Source organism: Salmo trutta, chromosome 23 (genome assembly GCF_901001165.1).
Source record: "Salmo trutta chromosome 23, fSalTru1.1, whole genome shotgun sequence".
NCBI classification, from domain to species: Eukaryota; Metazoa; Chordata; class Actinopteri; order Salmoniformes; family Salmonidae; genus Salmo; species Salmo trutta.
The window spans coordinates 34613169-34634143 of record NC_042979.1 but is presented as its reverse complement, the minus strand read 5'-3'; the positions used below and the strand labels follow the sequence as shown (position 1 = coordinate 34634143).

The 20975-nt window shown below is 40.9% G+C and overlaps 1 protein-coding gene across 1 annotated transcript; it reads left to right on the top strand.

The window, feature by feature from the left end:
- The first annotated feature begins 699 nt into the window (after nucleotides 1–699).
- On the top strand, nucleotides 700–20964 carry LOC115159870 (transitional endoplasmic reticulum ATPase). Its single transcript, XM_029709945.1, has 18 exons — nucleotides 700–918; nucleotides 5770–5881; nucleotides 6075–6247; nucleotides 6368–6510; nucleotides 7645–7775; nucleotides 8038–8169; nucleotides 8357–8459; nucleotides 8692–8825; nucleotides 15356–15491; nucleotides 15733–15845; nucleotides 15999–16163; nucleotides 16409–16531; nucleotides 18059–18271; nucleotides 18487–18665; nucleotides 18898–19027; nucleotides 19306–19461; nucleotides 19822–19976; nucleotides 20221–20964. Exons 1-18 carry the CDS (start codon nucleotides 902–904, stop codon nucleotides 20324–20326), a joined length of 2421 nt encoding a protein of 806 aa, XP_029565805.1. The 5' UTR covers nucleotides 700–901; the 3' UTR covers nucleotides 20327–20964.
- Nucleotides 20965–20975: the final 11 nt, after the last annotated feature.

Sequence of the window (20975 nt, the reverse complement as noted above, 5' to 3'; positions counted from 1 at the left end):
AAAATGCTGGATATCTCACTGACTCACTTTTTCCCAAGTGATTTGAAGTAATGTTAAAATATAGCAATTTAAGTGTCTCAATTATCCTCAGAAGCCATATTTAGTTGGCCTACTCACTGAAAGGCCCTCCAAAAGCATTATTAAAAAAAAAAAAAAAACCTTTGGCCAGAAAAGGCAAATGTTTGTTTCCCAGACATTAATGATGGATAATCATATAAGTGTTTTTAATAAGAATCTCTGTCTAGGTTATGCTTCACAATCAAAGCATTAACAAGAACTTTGAAGTCTCATCTGAATTTGGAACCATGTCACCTATGGCATAATAGGTCTTGCTGACTGCTGCAGATTTCTGAAGGAGCAAATTTATGACAGTTCCTAGGCGTGACAACCCTAGACATTCTGCCTACACGTTCACGTTGTTAATAACAGTGCATTTCTACAGCGCTTTAAAAAACATGGGATTGTGAATTTGTATAGTAATAGCAAATTGTTTTAACTGTTTCCCCTTTTTTTCATTTTGTGGTAATAGTACATAGACAAGTTTTGTCATGGGGGAAAAACAAAATTGAAATAAGGCCAATGTTAAGTAGAAAATGACGTTTTAGTCAGATTGGATCATTGACGTACAGGATCACTGCCCTGTCAACCGCAGCGCCGATCAGAGGGTGTGTTCGTAAATTCACTCTGGCTATCTACACCCATTTCAGAGCACTCTCGTCTGTGTGTGCCAGAACGCAGAATAACAGATGAATTTACGAACGTACTTAGCGCTCGCTGGCCCTCCAGAGTGAATTTACGAACGCACCCAGAGTTAGCTGTTGGTGTTGCACTCACTGAAGAGAAACACACGAGAAGAGGAAGAAATCAGGTTTTATTTGTTGGACATACCAAGCGGAGCACCATGGCTTCAGGAGGAGAGTAAGTTGGCGTTGCTAACTAATGTTGGTTTTAACTTTACCTAGATAGAGTCCGGTAACCAATAACGTTCGCTTTGTTAGCTGGCTAAAGTTAGCTAGCTTTCGGTTTCTAGTACAAATAACTAGCTAGCTACTAACACTACCTTTTAGCTAAGATCGGTATGTGTTTTCTATGGATGTAGCTAGACATATAACTAGTAAAAGAGAACACATACAAATAATACTGTTCCACAGAGTTATATGGCCGCAAGATTATACCAGTGCCGGTTAGCAAGCTAACTTTAGCTAGCTATGTCAAAGATAAAAGCCAGCCATCTACCTAACTGTTAGCTAGCAGCTTAGGTAGTTAACATTAGCTAGCTAACTGACAGCGACATGCATGTGTTTTTCATGTTGTGCTAACATTTGCTAAGTGATGTGTATGTATCTAACTAACGTTTGCTAATTTGACAGTGAATTTGCTACAATTAGGTAGTCAACAAGCTACCTAAATTAGCAAACTCGTGCTAATGACTGTCCACTAGTTCTCGCAGTTTTTCTTGCTGTGTCATGTGGGGCCTGCACAACACTGTTAGCTAGCTACAGATGCACAGCTGAATTTGATGTAAACGTTTACTGTACAAAATGATAATGTTTCGCTAAACACCAGTGATGCTCCCTTTTTTCCGTTGAAGAGTAAATATACATCTTATGTAGTTAGTTATATGGCACCTAATAGCTACTACTACTCTCCTCTCCTTTAGGGTATTGTTGAATTTATATTTGATATCTTTAAGGAGGCAATTGATTTAGGGGTCCTACTTATTTCTATGACGAGGCCTACTTTCTGTAATCCACAAACCAAACAAAGATCCCATGATGATAGAAAATTGGAGACCAATCACATTAATGAACAATGATGGAAAACTAATTGCATCCATCTTTGCAGAAAGACTTAAAAAGGGTATTGACCAAATTATTGATGATACCCAGTCTGGTTTTATGAAGGGCAGACATATGTAATAATATCCTACTAGTGTTGGACTTGATAGATTACAATGAGCACATTATGGAAGATGGCTTTATTTTATTTGTAGAATTTTACAAGGCTTTTGATACAGTTGAACACTTATTTTTGAGACAATTTTTTGGGGTTTTGGTCAATATTTTTAATGTGACACTTTATTATAGTAATAGCAACAGCTCTTAAATTATCCCATGGAACCTCTGAGATTCGATATTAGATGCAGAATTAAATAAGGATGCCCAATTTCTCCTTTCTTATTTGTATTGGTCACAAGTTATGGCACTTCATATCAATAAGGATAGTTTTAGGGGTATTCAGATACAAGATAAAGAGAATGTTAACAATTGGTTGAGGACACCACTTATTTTTTTGTAAGATCATAATGAAGTCAGGACAGTGATTGAGTGTATTAATGCCTTCTCACATGTATCTGGTTTATCTCTGAATATTAGGAAATGTGAATTATTTGCATTGAAAAGATGTGACTTAAACTCTATGTAATATCCATGTAATCACATATCTTGGTATTAAAGTTAGCAAAGATCAGAAAGGGCCAACTTAAATTTCTCTCCTATTGTAGAGAAAATTGGAAAAATATTTAACTCCTGGTTATTAAGTGATCTTTATCTGGATGTGTACTTTCGTCAAAATCTGAAGGTCTGTCCAGATTCCTCCCTTGCCTTGGATGTTCGTCTGTCAGCAACTAAAATGGTTGATCCTAAATTCTTTAACTTTCATATGGAGGAATTAACCTTATTATTTAAGAAAAGCTGTAATATGTAGTACCCAAAGTGAATGCTCAGGATTTTAAAACCTCAAATATAATCTTTAAGATCAAATGCATACAAAACAATTTAAGAAATAAGGATTGCATTTGGAATATAATCCTTAATTTAATATTCCAACAGATTGGTGGTCTAGAGTTCTTACTCAAATGCAGCTTTGATGTGGCTAAGATCCCTATTAAGCTTGCTAACTTTCATAAACAAGTACTTCTAACTTGGAACCTTATGTACAAACAACTTTTCCCTACATTGTAGATATACAAGCTTTGATAATACAGAACAAGTCTTTGTTTTTCCAGAACTAGTTTGACAACAGTATTATCTGGGTTAAACAGTTATCAAATAATGATGGACAACCAGAATTCCAGAATTCATGAGAACACACAATGTTACATTCACTCCTGAGGAGTTTCAAATAGTTAAAGGTGCTAAATACTCCAAGTGCAACTGCTGAGGATTTTGTAGCCTCAATTCAGCTAGAAGGAATTTACATTTTCAACACACACACACTGCATTCGGAAAGTATTCAGCCACCTTCACTTTTTCCACATTGTTACATTACAGCCTTATTCTAAAACGGATTGAATTGTTTTCTCCCTCAATCTACACACAATACCCCATAATGACAAAGCAAAAACAGGTTTTTAGAAATGTTTGTAAATGTATTGAAAATAAAAAAACATTTACATAAGTATTCAGACACTTTACTCAGTACTTTGTTGAAGCACCATTGGCAGCGATTACTGCCTCGAGTCTTGTTGTGTATGACGCTACAAGATTGGCACACCTGTATTTGGGGAGTTTCTCCCATTCTTCTGTGCAGATCCTCTCAAGCTCTATCCGGTTGGATGGGGAGCATCGCTGCACAGCTATTTTCAGGTCTCTCCAGAGATGTTAGATCGGGTTCAAGTCCGGGCTCTGGCTGGGCCACTCAAGGACATTCAGAGACTTGTTCCGAAGCCACTCCTGCGTTGTCTAGGCTGTGTGCTTAGGGTCGTTGTCCTGTTGGAAGGTGAACCTTCTCCCCAGTCTGAGGTCCTGAGCGCTCTGGTGCAAGTATTCATCAAGGATCTCTCTGTACTTTGCTCTGTTCATCTTTCCCTCAATCCTGCCTAGTCTCCCAGTCCCTGCTGCTGAAAAACATCCCCACAGGATGATGCTGCCACAACCATTCTTCACTGTAGGGATGGTGCCCGGTTTCCTCCAGATGTGACGCTTAGCATTCAGGCCAAATAGTTACATATTGGTTTCATCAGACCAGAGAATCTTGTTTCTGAGAGTCCTTTAGGTGCCTTTTGGCAAACTTCAAGCAGGCTGTCATGTGCCTTTTACTGAGGAGTGTCTTCCATCTGGCCACTCTACCATAAAGGCCTGATTGGTGGAATGCTGCAGAGATGGTTGTCCTTCTGGAAGCTTCTCCCATCTCCACAGAGGAATTCTGGAGCTCTGTCAGTGACCATTGGTTTCTTGGTCTCCTCCCTGACCAAGGCCCTTCTCACCCGATTGCTCAGTTTGGCCTGGCGGCCAGCTCTAGGAAGAGTCTTGGTGGTTCCAAACTTCTTCCATTTAAGAATGATGGAGGCCACTGTGTTCTTGGTGACCTTCAATGCTGCAGAAATAGTTTGGTACCCTTCCCCAGATCTGTGCCTCGACACAATCCTGTCTTTGAGCGCTACGGACAATTCCTTCAACCTCACGGCTTGGTTTTTGCTCTGACCTGCATTGTCAACTGTGGGACCTTTTATTTAGACAGGTGGGTGCCTTTCCAAATCATGTCCAGTCAATTGAATTGACTACAGGTGGACTCCAATCAAGTTGTAGAAACATCTCAAGGATGATCAATGGAAACAGGATGTACCCGAGTTCAATTTCGAGTCTCATAGCAAAGGGTTTGAATACTTATTTAAATAAGGTATGTTTTATTTTTAATACATTTCCAAAAATGTCCAAACCTGTTTTTGCTTTGTCATTATGGGGTATTGTGTGTTGATGAGGGAACATTTTTTTTTAAGATAACAAAATGTCAAAGGGTCTGAATACTTTCCGAATGCACTGTGTAATGAAATCTCTGTCAAGATGTTACTATTCCCTCTGCTGGAATATACTGGAATGTAGTTCTAGGACAAGGGAACTGGAACAAAGTCTTGTTGTCTGGCAAATATTGAATATCTAATAAGGTGAAAGAAGTATCATACAAACTCATTCATAGAATCTACCCCTTTAAGACCTTTTATTGTACACAGATTAAAAATGGATATTTATAACAAATGTGCATTTTGTAGTTGTCCCAAAGACTCTTGACCATTTATTTTGGGACTGTTCTTATTTCAGAAGATTGTAGTGAGTTAGATTTTCTTTTAAAATAAACTACTATTAATGTAAATTTGAAAGACTTATTTTGATCCAAATGATATGGACCCCGATTTGAACTTTCATTGTTAATTTGTTTATTTTTCATGGAAGATTCTTCATCCATAAAATGAAGTGGGTGGATAACAAACCCGTCTTCACATTGTTTAAGATAGAATTGAAACATTAGTTTGAAATGATCAGTAAGTTTAAAATCAAAAAAGCAATACGTACCATAATACTTTTTGACAAATTGAAAATATATCTCGACATTTAATACCCCTGTCTGTATCTGTTTTTCTATTTGTTTTATTGTTCATAAAAATAATACTCTACTTTCCTGTTAACTCTGCTAACTAGCAAACAGTGTGGCAGATTACATTTCAAAACCCATCAAAATAGAATGGCTGCCCATTCAAGTAGTTAGTTTCACTACTGTATAATTAGAAACTGAAAGCAATTGGCCAATAGTTATTCTAAGTTTCTATCTCTAGTCAGTAGGCACACTTTACTTTTCACCCAAAGAGACTACAGTTGATTTGATATAATAAGCTCATTACATCACACTAAGGATTAAAAGGAAACCCTTTTATCGCTTTGCAAAACTTTCCAACAGGCAACTAGCTTGTCAGTATGTACTCCCAGGTTTAATGATCAAGTATGTTACATCTTGCCAGCTGATATATTTAGTATCTCTTTGATTTTCCCACAGATCGAAAAATGATGATCTATCCACAGCGATTTTAAAGCAAAAGACCAGGCCGAACCGGTTGGTTGTGGATGAATCTCTCAATGAGGACAACAGTGTGGTCTCGCTGTCTCAGGTGAGGCGAATGAATGGGGCTGGGACATTTTAGTGAACCCCCAGTCTGCACTGAGTGATACATATTTATTTCACCAGTAACTCACTCGTTCCAGTTGTGCGGGCTGTGTTAGACTGTTACATCTTCACTGTAGGAGGTTCTATGTTAAATCAGTAGGATTTAGTGTCTGACTGATTCCTCTGTCCCGCCCTAGGCCAAGATGGACGAGTTGCAGTTGTTCAGGGGAGACACAGTGCTGATGAAAGGAAAGAAGAGACGGGAGACGGTCTGCATCGTGCTCTCTGATGACACCTGCTCCGACGAGAAGGTCCGCATGAACAGAGTGGTCCGCAACAACCTAAGAGTCCGCCTGGGAGATGTTATCAGGTGAGATGGAACTGGAGAACTTTGGCATCAATGCAGCATCATGTGTAAAACCAGACCTCTGCTCCTCCACCAATGTACAGTAAAGCCCTGACATAATTCATTCTTTTGGTGGTCCCACAGTATTCAGCCATGCCCAGACGTGAAGTACGGGAAGCGGATCCACGTTCTGCCTATTGATGACACTGTGGAGGGGATCACAGGGAACCTGTTTGAGGTCTACCTCAAGCCCTACTTCCTGGAGGCCTATAGGCCCATCAGGAAAGGTAACAGTGATCCAAACTCGGTCCTGTGCCCCCCCCCTCCCCATGTTTTGTTTTTTGTCCTAGCACCACACAGCTCCAGCAGGTATATCTCTCTGGTCACCCCTAAAGCCAACTCCTCCTTTGGTCGTCTCTCCTTCCAGTTCTCAGCTGCCAATGACTGGAACGAACTACAAAAATCTCTAAAACTGGAAACACTTATCTCCCTCACTAGCTTTAAGCACCAGCTGTCAGAGCAGCTCACAGATCTCTGCACCTGTACATAGCCCATCTTTAATTGAGCCCAAACTACTACCTTTTCCCCTACTGTATTTATTTATTTTATTTATTTTGCTCCTTTGCACCATATTATTTATATTTTAACTTTTAACTTTCTTCAAACTACAAATCTACCATTCCAGTGTTTTTCTTGCCATACTTTATTTACTTTGCCACCATGGCATTTTTTTGCCTTTACCTCCATTATCTCACATCATTTGCTCACATTGTATATAGTCTTATTTTTTTCTACTGCATCATTGATTGTATGTTGTTTTACTCCATGTGTAACTCTGTTTTTGTATGTTGTCGAACTGCTTTGCTTTATCTTGGCCAGGTCGCAATTGTAAATGAGAACTTGTTCTCAACTTGCCTACCTGGTTAAATAAAGGTGAAATAAAATAAAAAATAAATAAACATTTAAATAATCAAAGCTTGATGATCAGTTGGTTATTTTAATCAGCTATGTAGTGCTAGGGCAAAAACCAAAACATACAACCAGGATGGGCCCAGGACCGAGTTTGGGAAACTGTGATCCAAAGGACAACCTGGGGTGTGTTATGTAAGGCACCATATGGGATAAAACGTTTTGAAACTGAGGAGGTACTTTCTCCACTTGAACATGACCCTGTACTCCAGAATATGTTCAGGGTCATGTTCATTAAGGCATGATTTCTTAATGTAAAACAAGTATTTTTTTTTATTTGATAAGTACAGATGGTCCCTCCCTGTTTCACTTCGATTGAGTTTTCTTCCGATTTGTGTGTACTGAACAACCCTTGTTTGCTGGCACAGCCAGTGTGTCTCACAATGTGATTATGAAAAACGCCAAGGCCAGAGGATTAGGCATGTGGATCAATGCTTAATCTCTGTTTGTAGGGGACATCTTCCTGGTGAGGGGAGGCATGCGAGCTGTGGAGTTCAAGGTAGTGGAGACGGACCCCAACCCCTACTGCATCGTGGCCCCAGACACAGTCATCCACTGTGAGGGGGAGCCCATCAAACGAGAGGTACGGCTATATTCAGTACCAGCACTGCTGCAGTTTTCTATAGAGCAGCAAGTCTGCTCTATTTCTACATCTTCAGTTGGATCTTGTGCATGAGAGCAGGTTAACATCAAAGCTGGAGTTTTCAGAGATGGGATTTTCTTGATTATTCAGGAATTACTGATTTTTCTGATCGTAGAAAACAATTTCTTACATTTGTATGCTATCTGTAGCCTTTTGCCCTAGTTTCTTATGCTTTACTAACCACATCTCTTTCTGTGTTCAGGATGAAGAGGAGTCTCTGAATGAGGTTGGCTATGATGACATTGGTGGTGTGAGGAAGCAGCTGGCCCAGATTAAGGAGATGGTGGAGCTGCCCCTGAGACACCCAGCACTGTTCAAGGCCATCGGTGTCAAGGTGGGCTAAATACACCTCTCATCCTTCACATCAAACCTTGTGTACAAATTATTAGATAAATGCCTAAAACTGGTTTCTTGTTTTAACCATACATTTTGATTTGGTTTGTTTATGCAGGTGAATGAATTGCTGTTGAATTACATTTATGTAAAAAAAAAAAAAATTATCACTTCTAATTTTCATTCAGCCTCCAAGGGGAATCCTGCTGTACGGACCCCCTGGAACAGGAAAGACTCTGATCGCCCGTGCTGTGGCGAATGAGACTGGAGCCTTCTTTTTCCTTATCAATGGTGAGAGACTGAAGGACAAAAGCTTTTGTTATTTTTCATCAGCATTTCGTTAAATTCCATTTCAATTCAGTCAATGCATGAAGTGGATTGAAATTCCATAAAAAATACTTAAATGTTTTTAGTTGGGATTTCAATGCAACTGACTGAATTGTAAATTGATTGACCCTAAATCTGTTGTTCATTGATGGTCAGAATTCCTAATAGTTGAACTTGTGCCTGCTAAATGTTTCAGGGCCTGAGATCATGAGTAAACTGGCCGGAGAGTCTGAGAGTAACCTGAGGAAGGCCTTCGAGGAGGCTGAGAAGAATGCTCCTGCCATCATCTTCATTGATGAACTGGACGCCATTGCACCAAAAAGAGAAAAGGTGGGTTCACATCTTCTGATACAGTTTCCTTTTCATCCAATAGACCAATGTTCTTCAATCCTGTCCCAAGTCATGTTCGTTAGGGAGAAAGTTTTGAAACTGAGTGAAATGGGAAGGTACTACCTGAACAAGTTTTGCTACAATGTGTCCTACTGAACACAACCCTGGAGGCCCACAGGGTGTGCAGGCTTTTTTTCAAGCCCAGCTCAAACACTTTTGTTAGTTGAATCAGGTGTGGTAGCACAGGGCTAGAACAAAAGCCTGCACGCCCAGTTGAACGTTCGTGATACTTATGCTAAAATGTTTATTCTCCTGAGCCATTTACTGTGTTCGTATTCTTATCTTTTATTATTTCTTAATGTTGCATTGTCGAGAAGGAACCTGCAAGTAGTAGTGGAGAGGCGCATTCCTGTACCGATAGGATGCATGGGGTGTGAGTAGCTCCGTTTTGTACCGATAAAACTGGTTATATGTAGAAGCCAGACAACAAAGTTTTTAAATCAAGCCTCTAAAAATCGATAGATCAATATATCCCCAAGCAACTGGGAGAGCGTGAGAGGTCAGGTATGTACAACAGCGACACAATCAGTTGGTTAAGTGAACGCGACGACACTAATTAAACAAGCCATGGCTTCCCCCAGAGGAAAAGACAAGGAGCAACTTGGAAATGCAAACGATGATAATGAACAGCTAAAGGATATCCAGGAAAACATAGCTAAAATGCTCTCAATGCCCATCAAAACAAACAAACTGCTACAAGCTGTTAAAAAAAAGTAGATTTGCTCAAAAGGAAAGTAGTCTATCGTTTCATACATGCACATACAAGGCGTGTGCGTGAATGAACAAGACCACAAAATTAGCCTTCTGGAAACAAAGTTGCAAACTTTAGATTTAATTGGATCAGCAAGAAATCAGAATGAGACGAAACAATAGGAGAATATTGTCCTGCCGGAAGATGAGGAAAAGGGAGATGTTTCCAGCTACGTGGTCGAATTGATAAAAGGAACTTGACGTGAATATATCACCAGAGGATCTGTAACGATAGGATGGCGTGAAACAGAAGAAAGCTAAATACCCTCGCATGGTAATCGTCAAGCTGTGGAACTATCAGACCAAAGTCAACATGCTGACTGCACAGGGGGGAAAGGAGATCAAAATCCACGGCCAGTCCATTCCATTCATCCAGGACCTGTCTGCTAGGCTGAGAAAAAACCTGCAAGGATTACATTCCCATCAATCACTGGAAGAAATAGGAATCAAATCTCAACTCAGCTTCCCGGCAGTGCTGTGGGTATGGAAGAGAACGCAAAGGATGGAATTCACAAGCACTGATGAAGCCCTAAACAAGCTACAAGAAACCTTTCCTGTTGAAGGAGAGCCACCTGCCCCGAGGAGAGGAAGGATTGGGGAAAAAGTGATAGACACTAGGCTACATACAATAACCTGGTCTTGGGCGTCACATACAATATTCTTTCCCCCTCCCCCAATACCATATTATACTTTCCCCAAGTAACTGTTCTTCTCTAGGAAGTAACGATAGAAGTAGCTGATGCCAATGGGTTACATGGACACTGAAAATAAAATACAAAAAAGGAAATATAGCATGTATGTCAATTATTCTGTGGGTGGATGTTTGCCTGTGCATATAAATGGGAGTGTGAAGGAGGGTGGATATGTGTAGGAGGAGGGGGGGGGGAGAATGGGTATGGATGCATAAGGGTATATGTTGTATATGAATGAAGGAGAATGGATGAGTAAGTCCATGTATGGGTGTAAATGTCAGAAGAAGGGAGGGTGGAGAGGGACAAGATTGGCTTGGAAAAATGGGGGAGGATGAATTTATCTATAGTGGAATGTAATTGTATTTATTTTTGTGACTTGCTGTAAAATAATAAGTGTCCTGGCCAAATTAGTAGAGAAGGTCAAGTGATTATTCCTTGTTTGCCAACCAATGGTGGTTATTGATGAGAGTGGAGATGGGCTCTGAGGGATTGGGACGGGGGAGCTGGGAGGGCATCAGACATACTTCCCTGAAGTATGTGTTGCCTCCACTCATCTCACTTCGGTCTCTCGGTGGACCCACTTTCCCCAGGTAGAGCCCCACCAGCCACTATACTTTAATTTAATTCACAAAGGTTATTACGAACTGACCACAGTATTTAAGTGGCAGTCTTTCTCCAATGTACACTGAACAAAAACATCAACGCAACATGTAAAGTGTTGGTCTCATGTTCCATACGCACAAAAAGCTTCTCAAATTTGGTCCACAAATTTGTTTACATCCCTGTTAGTGAGCATTTCTTCTTTGCCAAGATAAACCATGATCATTACACAGGTACACCTTGTACTGGGGACAATAAAATCCCACTAAAATGTGAAGTTCTCTCACACAACACAATGCCACAGATATCTCAAGTTTTGAGGGAGCATGCAATTGGCATGCTGACTGCAGGTATGACCTCCAGAGCGGTTGCCAGAGAATTGAATGTTCATTTCTTTACCATAAGCGGTCTCCAAACATCATTTTAGAAAATTTGGCAGTATGTCCAACCGGCTTCACAACCGCAGTATGGCGTCGTGTGGGCAAGCGGTTTGCTGATGTCAACGTTGTGAAGAGTGCACCGCGGTGGTGTTATGGTATGGGCAGGCATAAGCTACAAGCAACAAACACAATTGTCTTTTATCGATGGTAATTTGAATGCCCAGAGATACAATGAGATCCTGAGGCCCACTGTTGTGCCGTTCATCCGCTTCAGCATGATAATGCACAGCCCCATGTCGCAAGGATCTGTACACAATTCCTGGAAGCTGAAATTGTCCCAGTTCTTCCATGGCCTGCATACTCACCAGACATGGCACCCGTTAAGCATGTTTGGGATGCTCTGGATTGATGTGCATGACAGCGTGTTCCAGTTCCCGCCAATATCCAGCAACTTCGCACAGCCATTGAAGAGGAGTGGGACAACATTCCACAGGTCACAATCAAAAGCCTGATCAACTCTATGCGAAGGAGGTGTCACGTTGCATGAAGCAAATGGTGGTCACACCAGATACTGACTGGTTTTCTGATCCACGCCCCTACCTGTTTTTTGTGGTATCTGTGACCAACAGATGCATATCTATATTCCCAGTCATGTGAAATCCATAGATTAGGGCCTAATGAATTTCAATTGACTGATTTCCTTTACATGAATTGTAACTCAGTAAAATCTTTGAAATTATTGCATGTTGCGTTTCATTTTCTTGTTCTGTAATAATCAAACTCACAGGAACTATTTTAGCAGGTAACCTAAATCATGCATTCAGCTAGTTAGACAGACATGGCAATTAAAAAAAATAAAGGGATTCAAGGAACCTCCAAAGAGGCTGAAAAACAATCTCTACAGGACACCTGGAGATTATTATTGCCAACTACAAAAGACAACAAAAACAAGAATAGCTTTTTCCAGAAATGCACTCAACATTATACTGGGAGCTAAAATCGATAATATAGTGATATGGGATCATTCTCCTGTATCATGCTTTTACACCAACAGAAAATACACTTAGTGACAGAATATGGAGAATGAACAGCGCATCTTCAAGACCCTACATTTTATTAAATATGTAAACAAAAAATGAAAACCTTTACAAATGTGGACAAAGAAAAGTAAAATCTAGAGTTAGAAAAGTAAATTAAAGAAATAAATCTTTGAAGAAGCCCATTTAAAAAAAAAATATATTTACAAGTTAAAGAAGGAAATACAATTTCTGAATTTTAAGCAGGAATTGACTCCTTGAAGAGAGCCAAAAACTACAGGTTTTTGACCGTAGCATACTATTTAATGGCAAACAAACCTGGTAAACACCTCGCAGCGCTCGCAAAATGAATACGCCAAACCAGTTAGTTTCAAAAGGATAAGGATACAACCGCTTTAAATCAGAAACAATGCTATTAATAATTTTAAAAGCTTTATTAAAATAACCGTTGGACTGATCCTAGCCGCCTTAGACTCAACAACCTTCACGCAACCATCAGCAGAAAAAAATACTAAAAATGGAAATCACCCAACAATAAATATATTAGACAATTAAAACATTCACGGAGAAAAGTACCAGGGATGGATGGCTTTCCCATAACATTTTATTTGATATTCTGGGAGAAAGTAGCACCCCGATTTATTCAAATGACAACACGCATCACTAAATTCAGTGCTGAGTTCCATGTATCAAACTGTTATTTCAGTTATATTAAAACCAGGAAAATCTTGTCTGTAAAATAACAAAATTCTTAAACAACGGTATGGCAGAAGTATTACCAGACTTGACACACAATCAAACAGGGTTTGTTAAAAATAGACACTTAAACAAATACAAAATCATGTTTTAGTATAATACAATGTGCTAAGAAACAAGATGTTGATTCATCAATAATGACTATTGATGCCGAAAAGGCTTGACCGTCTTGAATGGCCTTTTCTATTAACTTTTTGAAGCATTCAACTTTCCAGCTGATAATACATTTCGCAAAAAATATATACAAATGATACATTATCTGATGAAATTGTTTTAGAAAGGGGTACGAGACAGTAGTCTCCACCCTCCTGTTTTGGACTGGCAATGGAACTGCTTGCAAAAATAATTAAACAGGACCTAAACGTAACAGGTATTAGTAAACATGAGTATAAACTAAACTTATTTGACGACAATCTTCTGATAGACCTGTATAATATTAAACTCAATGCCTCCTTGTTAAAAATATTCTCCGAATATTCTAAGATTTCAGGATATAACATTTACGTGGGAAAAAAGCGGAAAAGGAAATAGGAAAAATAACTGATGGACCACAAAAAATATTAAACGTAGGATGCTTAAGTGACAACACATTCTAATATTGAGACTCTTTGCTACGAGACTCAAAATTGAACTCCGGTGCATCCTGTTTCCATTGGTCATCCTTGATGTTTCTACAAATGGATTGGAATCCACCTGTGGTAAATTCAATTGATTGGACATGATTTGGAACGGCTGTCTAAATAAGGTCCCACAGTTGACAGTGAATGTCAGAGCAAAAACCAAGCCATGAGGTAGAAAGAGTTGTCCGTAGTGCTCCGAGACAGGATTGTGTCGAGGCACAGATCTGGGGAAGGGTAGCAAAAAATGTCTACAGCATTGAAGGTCCCCAAGAACACAGTGGCCTCCATCATTCTTACATGGAAGAAGTTTGGAACCACCAAGACTACCAAGAGCTGGCCGCCAGGCGAAACTTAGCAATCAGGGCAGAAGGGCCTTGGTCAGGAACTCGGTCACACTGACAGAGCTCCAGAGTTCCTCTGTGGGGATGGGAGAACCTTCCAGAAAGACAACCATCTCTGCTGCACTCCACCAAGCAGGCCTTTATGGTAGAGTGGCCAGATGGAAAGACACTCCTCAGTAAAAGGCACATGAGAGCCCGCTTTGAGTTTGCCAAAAAGCACCTAAAAGGACTCTGACCATGAGAAACAAGATTCTCTCGTCTGATGAAACCAAGATTGAACTCTTTGGCCTGAATGCCAAACGTCACGTCTAGAGGAAACCTGGCACCATCCCTACGGTGAAGCGTGGTGGTGGCAGCATCACGTTGTGAGGATGTTTTTCAGCGGCAGGGATTGGGAGACTAGTCAAGATCATGGCAAAGATGAACGGAGCAAAGTACAGAGAGATCCTTGATGAAAACCTGCTCCAGGGTGCTCAGGTCCTCAGACTGGGACAAAAGATTCACCTTCCAACAGGACAATGACCCTAAGCACACAGCCAAGACAACGCAGGAGTCTAAATGTCCTTGAGTGGCCCAGCCAGAGCCCGGACTTAAACATCTCTGAAGAGACCTGAAAATAGCTGTGCAGCGAAGCTCCCCAGCCAACCTGACAGAGCTTGAGAGGATCTGCAGAGAAGAATGGGAGAAACTCCCCCAAATACAGGTGTGCCAAGCTTGTAGCGTCATACCTAAGAAGACTTTAGGTTGTAATTGCTGCCAAAGGTACTTCAACAAAGTACTGAGTAAATGGTCTGAATACTTATGTAAATGTGATCAGTTTACTTCATTTTTTAGTATATTAAAATTAACCTGTTTTTGCTTTGTCATTATGAGGTATTGTGTCTCGATTGAGGGGGAAAACTGTTTAATCTATTTTAGAATAAGGCTGTAATGTAAAAGGGGTCTGAATACTTTCTGAATGCACTGGTTGTTTGTAACATCGAATTGTAATACATATAGAAATCGTGGGAATCGCAGTACATATCGTATCGGCACATAAGTATCGTGATATTGTATCATAAGGTCCCTATCAATTCCCAGCCCTACCTGCAAGTAAGCATTTTGTTGGATGGTGTACATCATGTGTGTCCTGTACATACTACTAATACAACTTAAAACTTGGGTCTCTAGGACCAGGGTTGAATGACACTACACTAAATTCACTATAAGATGAAACTCTTATACCCTCTACCATAAACTTGACCTCCTTGGGGTCAACAGAAAAAAGTAATTAACCCTATTTTGTCCTGTGTAGACACACGGTGAGGTGGAGAGGCGCATTGTGTCCCAGCTCCTCACGCTCATGGACGGCCTTAAGCAGCGTGCTCACGTCATTGTCATGGCAGCCACCAACAGACCCAACAGCATTGACGCCGCCCTCAGGCGATTTGGTAAGATCCCTCAGTGCACTTGTAGACCTAGAATGTAACAGTTTCACTTCTTAAATCAAGTTCTTAGTTTTGCCAGAGGTCTTTTGTTTTTGACTAATATCTTCATCCTTTTTAAAAATTATTTTGTCATTACTGCTTGTGAATCAGCAGGGTTGGTGGTAACATAGAAATAAAATGGAAATGAATCTATTTATATGCTGGTTAGTGAGGCTGACCTTAACTGTGTGATGTTTCTCCTCAGGGCGTTTTGACAGGGAGGTGGACATTGGCATTCCTGACGCAACAGGCAGACTGGAGATCCTCCAGATCCATACCAAGAACATGAAACTGTCCGACGACGTCGACCTCGAGCAGGTCTGTGTGTATAACACTACTGTAATTTACAGAGTGCAGTTGTCAATGAAACATTGTGTATGTAAGGTAGAATGAAAAGTTGTGAGTGGGTTTAAGTGAAGTCCCTGCCATGTTGATACTGTATGTGTGACCATGTCTGTCTGTGTCCTCCAGGTTGCCAATCAGACTCACGGCCACGTGGGTGCTGACCTGGCTGCTCTGTGCTCTGAAGCCGCCCTGCAGGCCATCAGGAAGAAGATGGATCTCATCGACCTTGAGGACGAGACCATCGACGCAGAGGTCATGAACTCCCTTGCCGTCACCATGGACGACTTCAGAGTAATGAACTGGATTATTTTCTCCAACACACACACAGCACTCAAAGTAGCTTCTCAGTGCTTCTACTGCACTGAGAACTTTATTCACCCTTCGGTTTTTCATCACTATGCAAATCTGCAGCATCCAGTATTTGTCTTTTTGCTAATGGTCTGAGGACAGCCGTAACTATTGAGCATTAGAACCAGTCGTAGCAGAGAACCGTTAAGCCAGCTGGACTAACCAGTTGTATGTGGGTTGTGTTTCAGTGGGCTCTGAGCCAGAGCAACCCATCTGCCCTGAGAGAGACTGTGGTGGAGGTGCCCAACATCAGCTGGGAGGACATCGGTGGTCTGGAGGACGTCAAGAGGGAACTCCAGGAGCTTGTACAGGTAGGCCATGTTCTAGTCGTGGGGTATGTTACTGATGAGATGCAGATTTATATACCATGAAAACTAATGTCATTTGTATCATTCATTGAAAGAGAGGTGTCTGAATGATGAATCCCTTTACAGGTGTTATCTACAATGGTCCCCTGCAGCGTACGTTCAAACCGGTGTGATTAGAACGCTTATTTAGAACCTCCAGTTTTGATTGACACAACAGTCAGCATTTGAGATACTTTTTATTCCTCAGAAACATTTGGCACAAACAGTCCTTAAAAAGTTATGTCCTGAACGTGACCAGTTTATTGTAATTTTCAGACATTTACAGAAGTAGCGATGGCATACACAATCATCTAAACTAGAAAATGTAGCCTACATTAATCCTAGCGCTAACTGAGGAAAGATTGGCGTATTTAGATAACTCTCGGCTGTCAAACCACAATATGAATTAGCTAATAGCCATTCTATTCATCACATCACGGGTGAGCTCACGATTGATCTAAATAATTGAGTGAATCACTTTCTAGAAATCGTAAGTAATAGACCATGGGTAGTTTGCGCGCGCCACCATGTTTGTTTTTTCGCGTCAACCAAAGATGAGGAGTTTGGTCTGTTTGCAAGTATGCATGTTGAAGAGGGTGTGTCGTCTACGATAATTCACTTCCCTTCATTCACTTCCGGAAGTTTACCCTTCACCTCATCTTTTGTCTGAGACGTTTACGTGACACCCAGAATGCATTGTATGATGTCAACAAACATGGCGCCACACATAGCTGGTAAATAGCTTAACATTAGCTCATTATAATCAGTAGAACATTCAAAAAAGTATTTTACACACATCATAGGTGTCCATTACAATCTATGCAATAATCAGAATGCATTATTTGTCACCAGTACTTGAAAACATGTGAATAAAACTGTAAATACATTATGCTCCATACATACCTACTGTATGCTACAGTAGAAACGACAACACAATATACAGGAAATAAGGCACTAACTTTGATTGGAACGCACATATGTCCAAAGTTATTATTTGTAAGTAAAACAACAAGCAAGACAATGCAAGCACCAAACAGAATTTTCCAATTTGTGCAGGACTGCACAAATGTCTGCATACTTGATCTGCGGAAACATTGGTGAAGTGCTTGGTCTCTCCTCGAAGAGAGAAGTTTGTCTTGGTCAGTAAAGCCTCAGACATAAATTGTCCTCAACACTGAAATGGGTTACTTCTATGTGAATTAATGAGGCGGAACAGACCTCAATTCAAACAGTTGTTTAAAAAAATACTACTTGTTAGAAAATAATTTTAAATTGTGAAGTGGAAAAATAGCCTATAGATAATTAGCAGGCAGCGCGTGTTAACTGTCCTGTTGCCTTAAAAATCACATTTTGCAACAGTGAGTGCATTCTGACATCACGTGCATAAAACAACTCCTGCTGGGGCGACCGTTACATATATTTGGAACTCACATGTGAAAAGCTTAATTAATGCTTTGTCTAACCTTCACGATCATCTTTTCTTCTTTTCAGTACCCAGTGGAGCACCCAGACAAGTTCTTGAAGTTTGGCATGACCCCGTCCAAGGGCGTGCTGTTCTACGGACCCCCAGGTTGCGGTAAGACCCTGCTGGCCAAGGCCATCGCCAACGAGTGCCAGGCCAACTTCATCTCCATCAAAGGGCCCGAGTTGCTCACCATGTGGTTTGGTGAGTCCGAGGCCAATGTCCGAGAGATCTTCGACAAGGTAAGGCTAAACCGATTTATCAAGATCCCTCTAACCTCATATTTACTTGTATTTTATGTTGTAGTTGTATTTTTTTTAAATCAATTGTATGACATCTAATTTGTGTGTTACACATGCACAAAAGATGGTTAATAAATGTGAAACGCTTATTCTCCTTTTCTGTTGTGTGCCCCAATGAACCTATATCGTACCCTCCTAAACCCTCGATCTTCCAGGCTCGCCAGGCCGCCCCCTGCGTGCTCTTCTTTGACGAGCTGGACTCCATCGCCAAGGCGCGTGGCGGCAACGCGGGTGATGGTGGCGGAGCAGCCGACCGCGTCATCAACCAGATCCTGACGGAGATGGACGGCATGTCCAGCAAGAAGAACGTCTTCATCATCGGCGCCACCAACAGGTTGGCCATCTTCGTCCCTTACTCTGCTTCACTGTTAATGAGTTTAAAAAACATTTCTAGCACTAGGCTTGCTGCTCTATGCAATATTTTATGGTTTTACTTGCAATGATGATATGTGGTTGTCTTCCAGACCTCAGTTGATTGCACTTTGTTCTTAGGTGGACAATAAGGTACTGTAAAATGAGATAGAAATGTAGGTTAAGCTAAATGACTAAACTGTGTGCCGTACTAGGCCTGATATCATCGACCCGGCCATCCTGAGGCCCGGCAGACTGGACCAGCTCATCTACATCCCCCTGCCAGATGAGAAGTCCCGCATCAACATCCTCGGAGCCAACCTCAGGAAGTCACCCATCGCCAAGGCAAGCTATCTATTTATATGTGTATCTGGCCATGCGCTGACAGAACTGTTTTTCCCACCTCGGTCAGCATGTTCTGATTTGAGGGGGTTGGGGCTCATTAAATGTCTTCATTCCAGGCTGGGCTACATGTAATGGGTAGAAAATGGGTTTTTATGGGAAAAGTTGTTGATATGGAAATTGCTGTGTGTGTGAAACAAATGTATTTTATAATCCCATTTACTGTTTGATCTTTGTCTGGAAGTTGTTTTAATACTCCCTCTACCCCTGTATGATTAAAGGATGTGGACCTGGATTTCTTGGCCAAGATGACCAATGGTTTCTCTGGAGCTGACCTGACAGAGATCTGCCAGAGGGCTTGTAAGATGGCCATCAGGGAGTCCATCGAGAACGAGATCAGGAGGGAGAGGGAGAGGCAGACCAACCCCTCAGCCATGGTGAGTTTAGTCACTAATGAATCTGTATTTGTTCAATGACGCAGTCTAGACTATAGCTAACTTGCGCGTGTGAAGCCTGGATAATGTAGGATCTGGGCAAATCACCAGCAGATTTAATTTCAGGAAGACAACATTTCTGTATTCAATATTAAATGACTGAGTAAATCAACTGGGACACTTCTTTGATTTCTATTCATTATGTATACACAGGAAGTATTTATTTTGCAAGGGAGAAGGGATGATGCATTTAACCTTAAACTGATTTACACACATACCGAAGGAAGAGAAGGCGTGATTGTATTTTATAGATAAATTCTTTAACCCCCCCTTCACCTCTTTCTATCCCTCTTGCCCCCACAGGAGGTGGAGGAGGACGACCCTGTCCCAGAGATCCGTAAGGACCACTTTGAGGAGGCCATGCGTTTCGCCCGCCGCTCCGTCAGCGACAACGACATCCGCAAATACGAGATGTTCGCCCAGACGTTACAGCAGAGTAGAGGCTTCGGCAGTTTCCGGTAAGCAAAATGGACATTCCTTATGTAAAACACATGGCTTGTTAGCTGTACATAGAATAGATCTATTTTGAAAGAAAAGGTAAATGAACATTCCCAATGGTGGTGTATATAGACTATAAATTATCTAGGACATATGGGAGTGGAGGTAACAGTATTATTCAACACCGTACTGGCAATACCAAGCTGGCTCTCCCTGATATGTACTGTAATGAGCTAAACAATTCCTCTCCTGTCCTCGTCTCAGGTTCCCCACTAACTCTGCGCCAGGGGCCGGGCCCAGCCAGGGCTCTGCTGGTGGCAGCGGTGGTACAGTCTTCAACGAGGACAACGATGATGACCTCTATGGTTAAACCACACCATGACCCACAGTGGACCAAAGTTTCCTCATATACATTCTGGCAAATCTGTACAATGCCGCACAATATACACAAATAATTCCATTACCTAAGACAAAAAAAAATCCCATTATTTACAAACCTTTCTCATCCCCCTTTAATAGTTAGACAGCATGTTGCAGCTTGTCTGTGTTCTGGCATTGCAGGACTTTTTCAAACCTTGTATGGATTTAAGGAGGGGAGGGGGGCAGAAGCTTGTGTGAGTACATCTGGCTTCATTTGCGCAACTAATGAAGGATATAAAACTAGCCTGTTATAGAGGAAAGGGAGGGGAATTGCTTATGACTTGTAATGTATGAATATATAGGGATTAAAACAATAAATTAACTGGTGAATAGTGGGTGTCAGTTTGCAATTTTTGGATAGATCTTTGAAAAGGGAATGAACTTCAACCATGAAACCAATCAATTATTTTTGGGAAATATGTATTACTTGCAATACAATCTTTATTGACAACTTTAGTAGTGGATGAAATCAAATGTTAAAGCAATTTTAGTGCATATAATAAATGTGCTTATTCAAGTGTAACAATGTGAATAGTAGAAGTGTCTTGGACATACATAGTTTAATGAGAATAAATGTGATTTACAAAAGTGAGTGCAGT

Excerpts from the sequence above, each read along its gene's own strand:
- LOC115159870 (XM_029709945.1), top strand. Across the intron at positions 15,846-15,998 it reads ACGACGTCGACCTCGAGCAG|GTTGCCAATCAGACTCACGG; the intron begins GTCTGTGTGTAT and ends TGTGTCCTCCAG. Across the intron at positions 18,666-18,897 it reads ATCATCGGCGCCACCAACAG|GCCTGATATCATCGACCCGG; the intron begins GTTGGCCATCTT and ends GTGCCGTACTAG.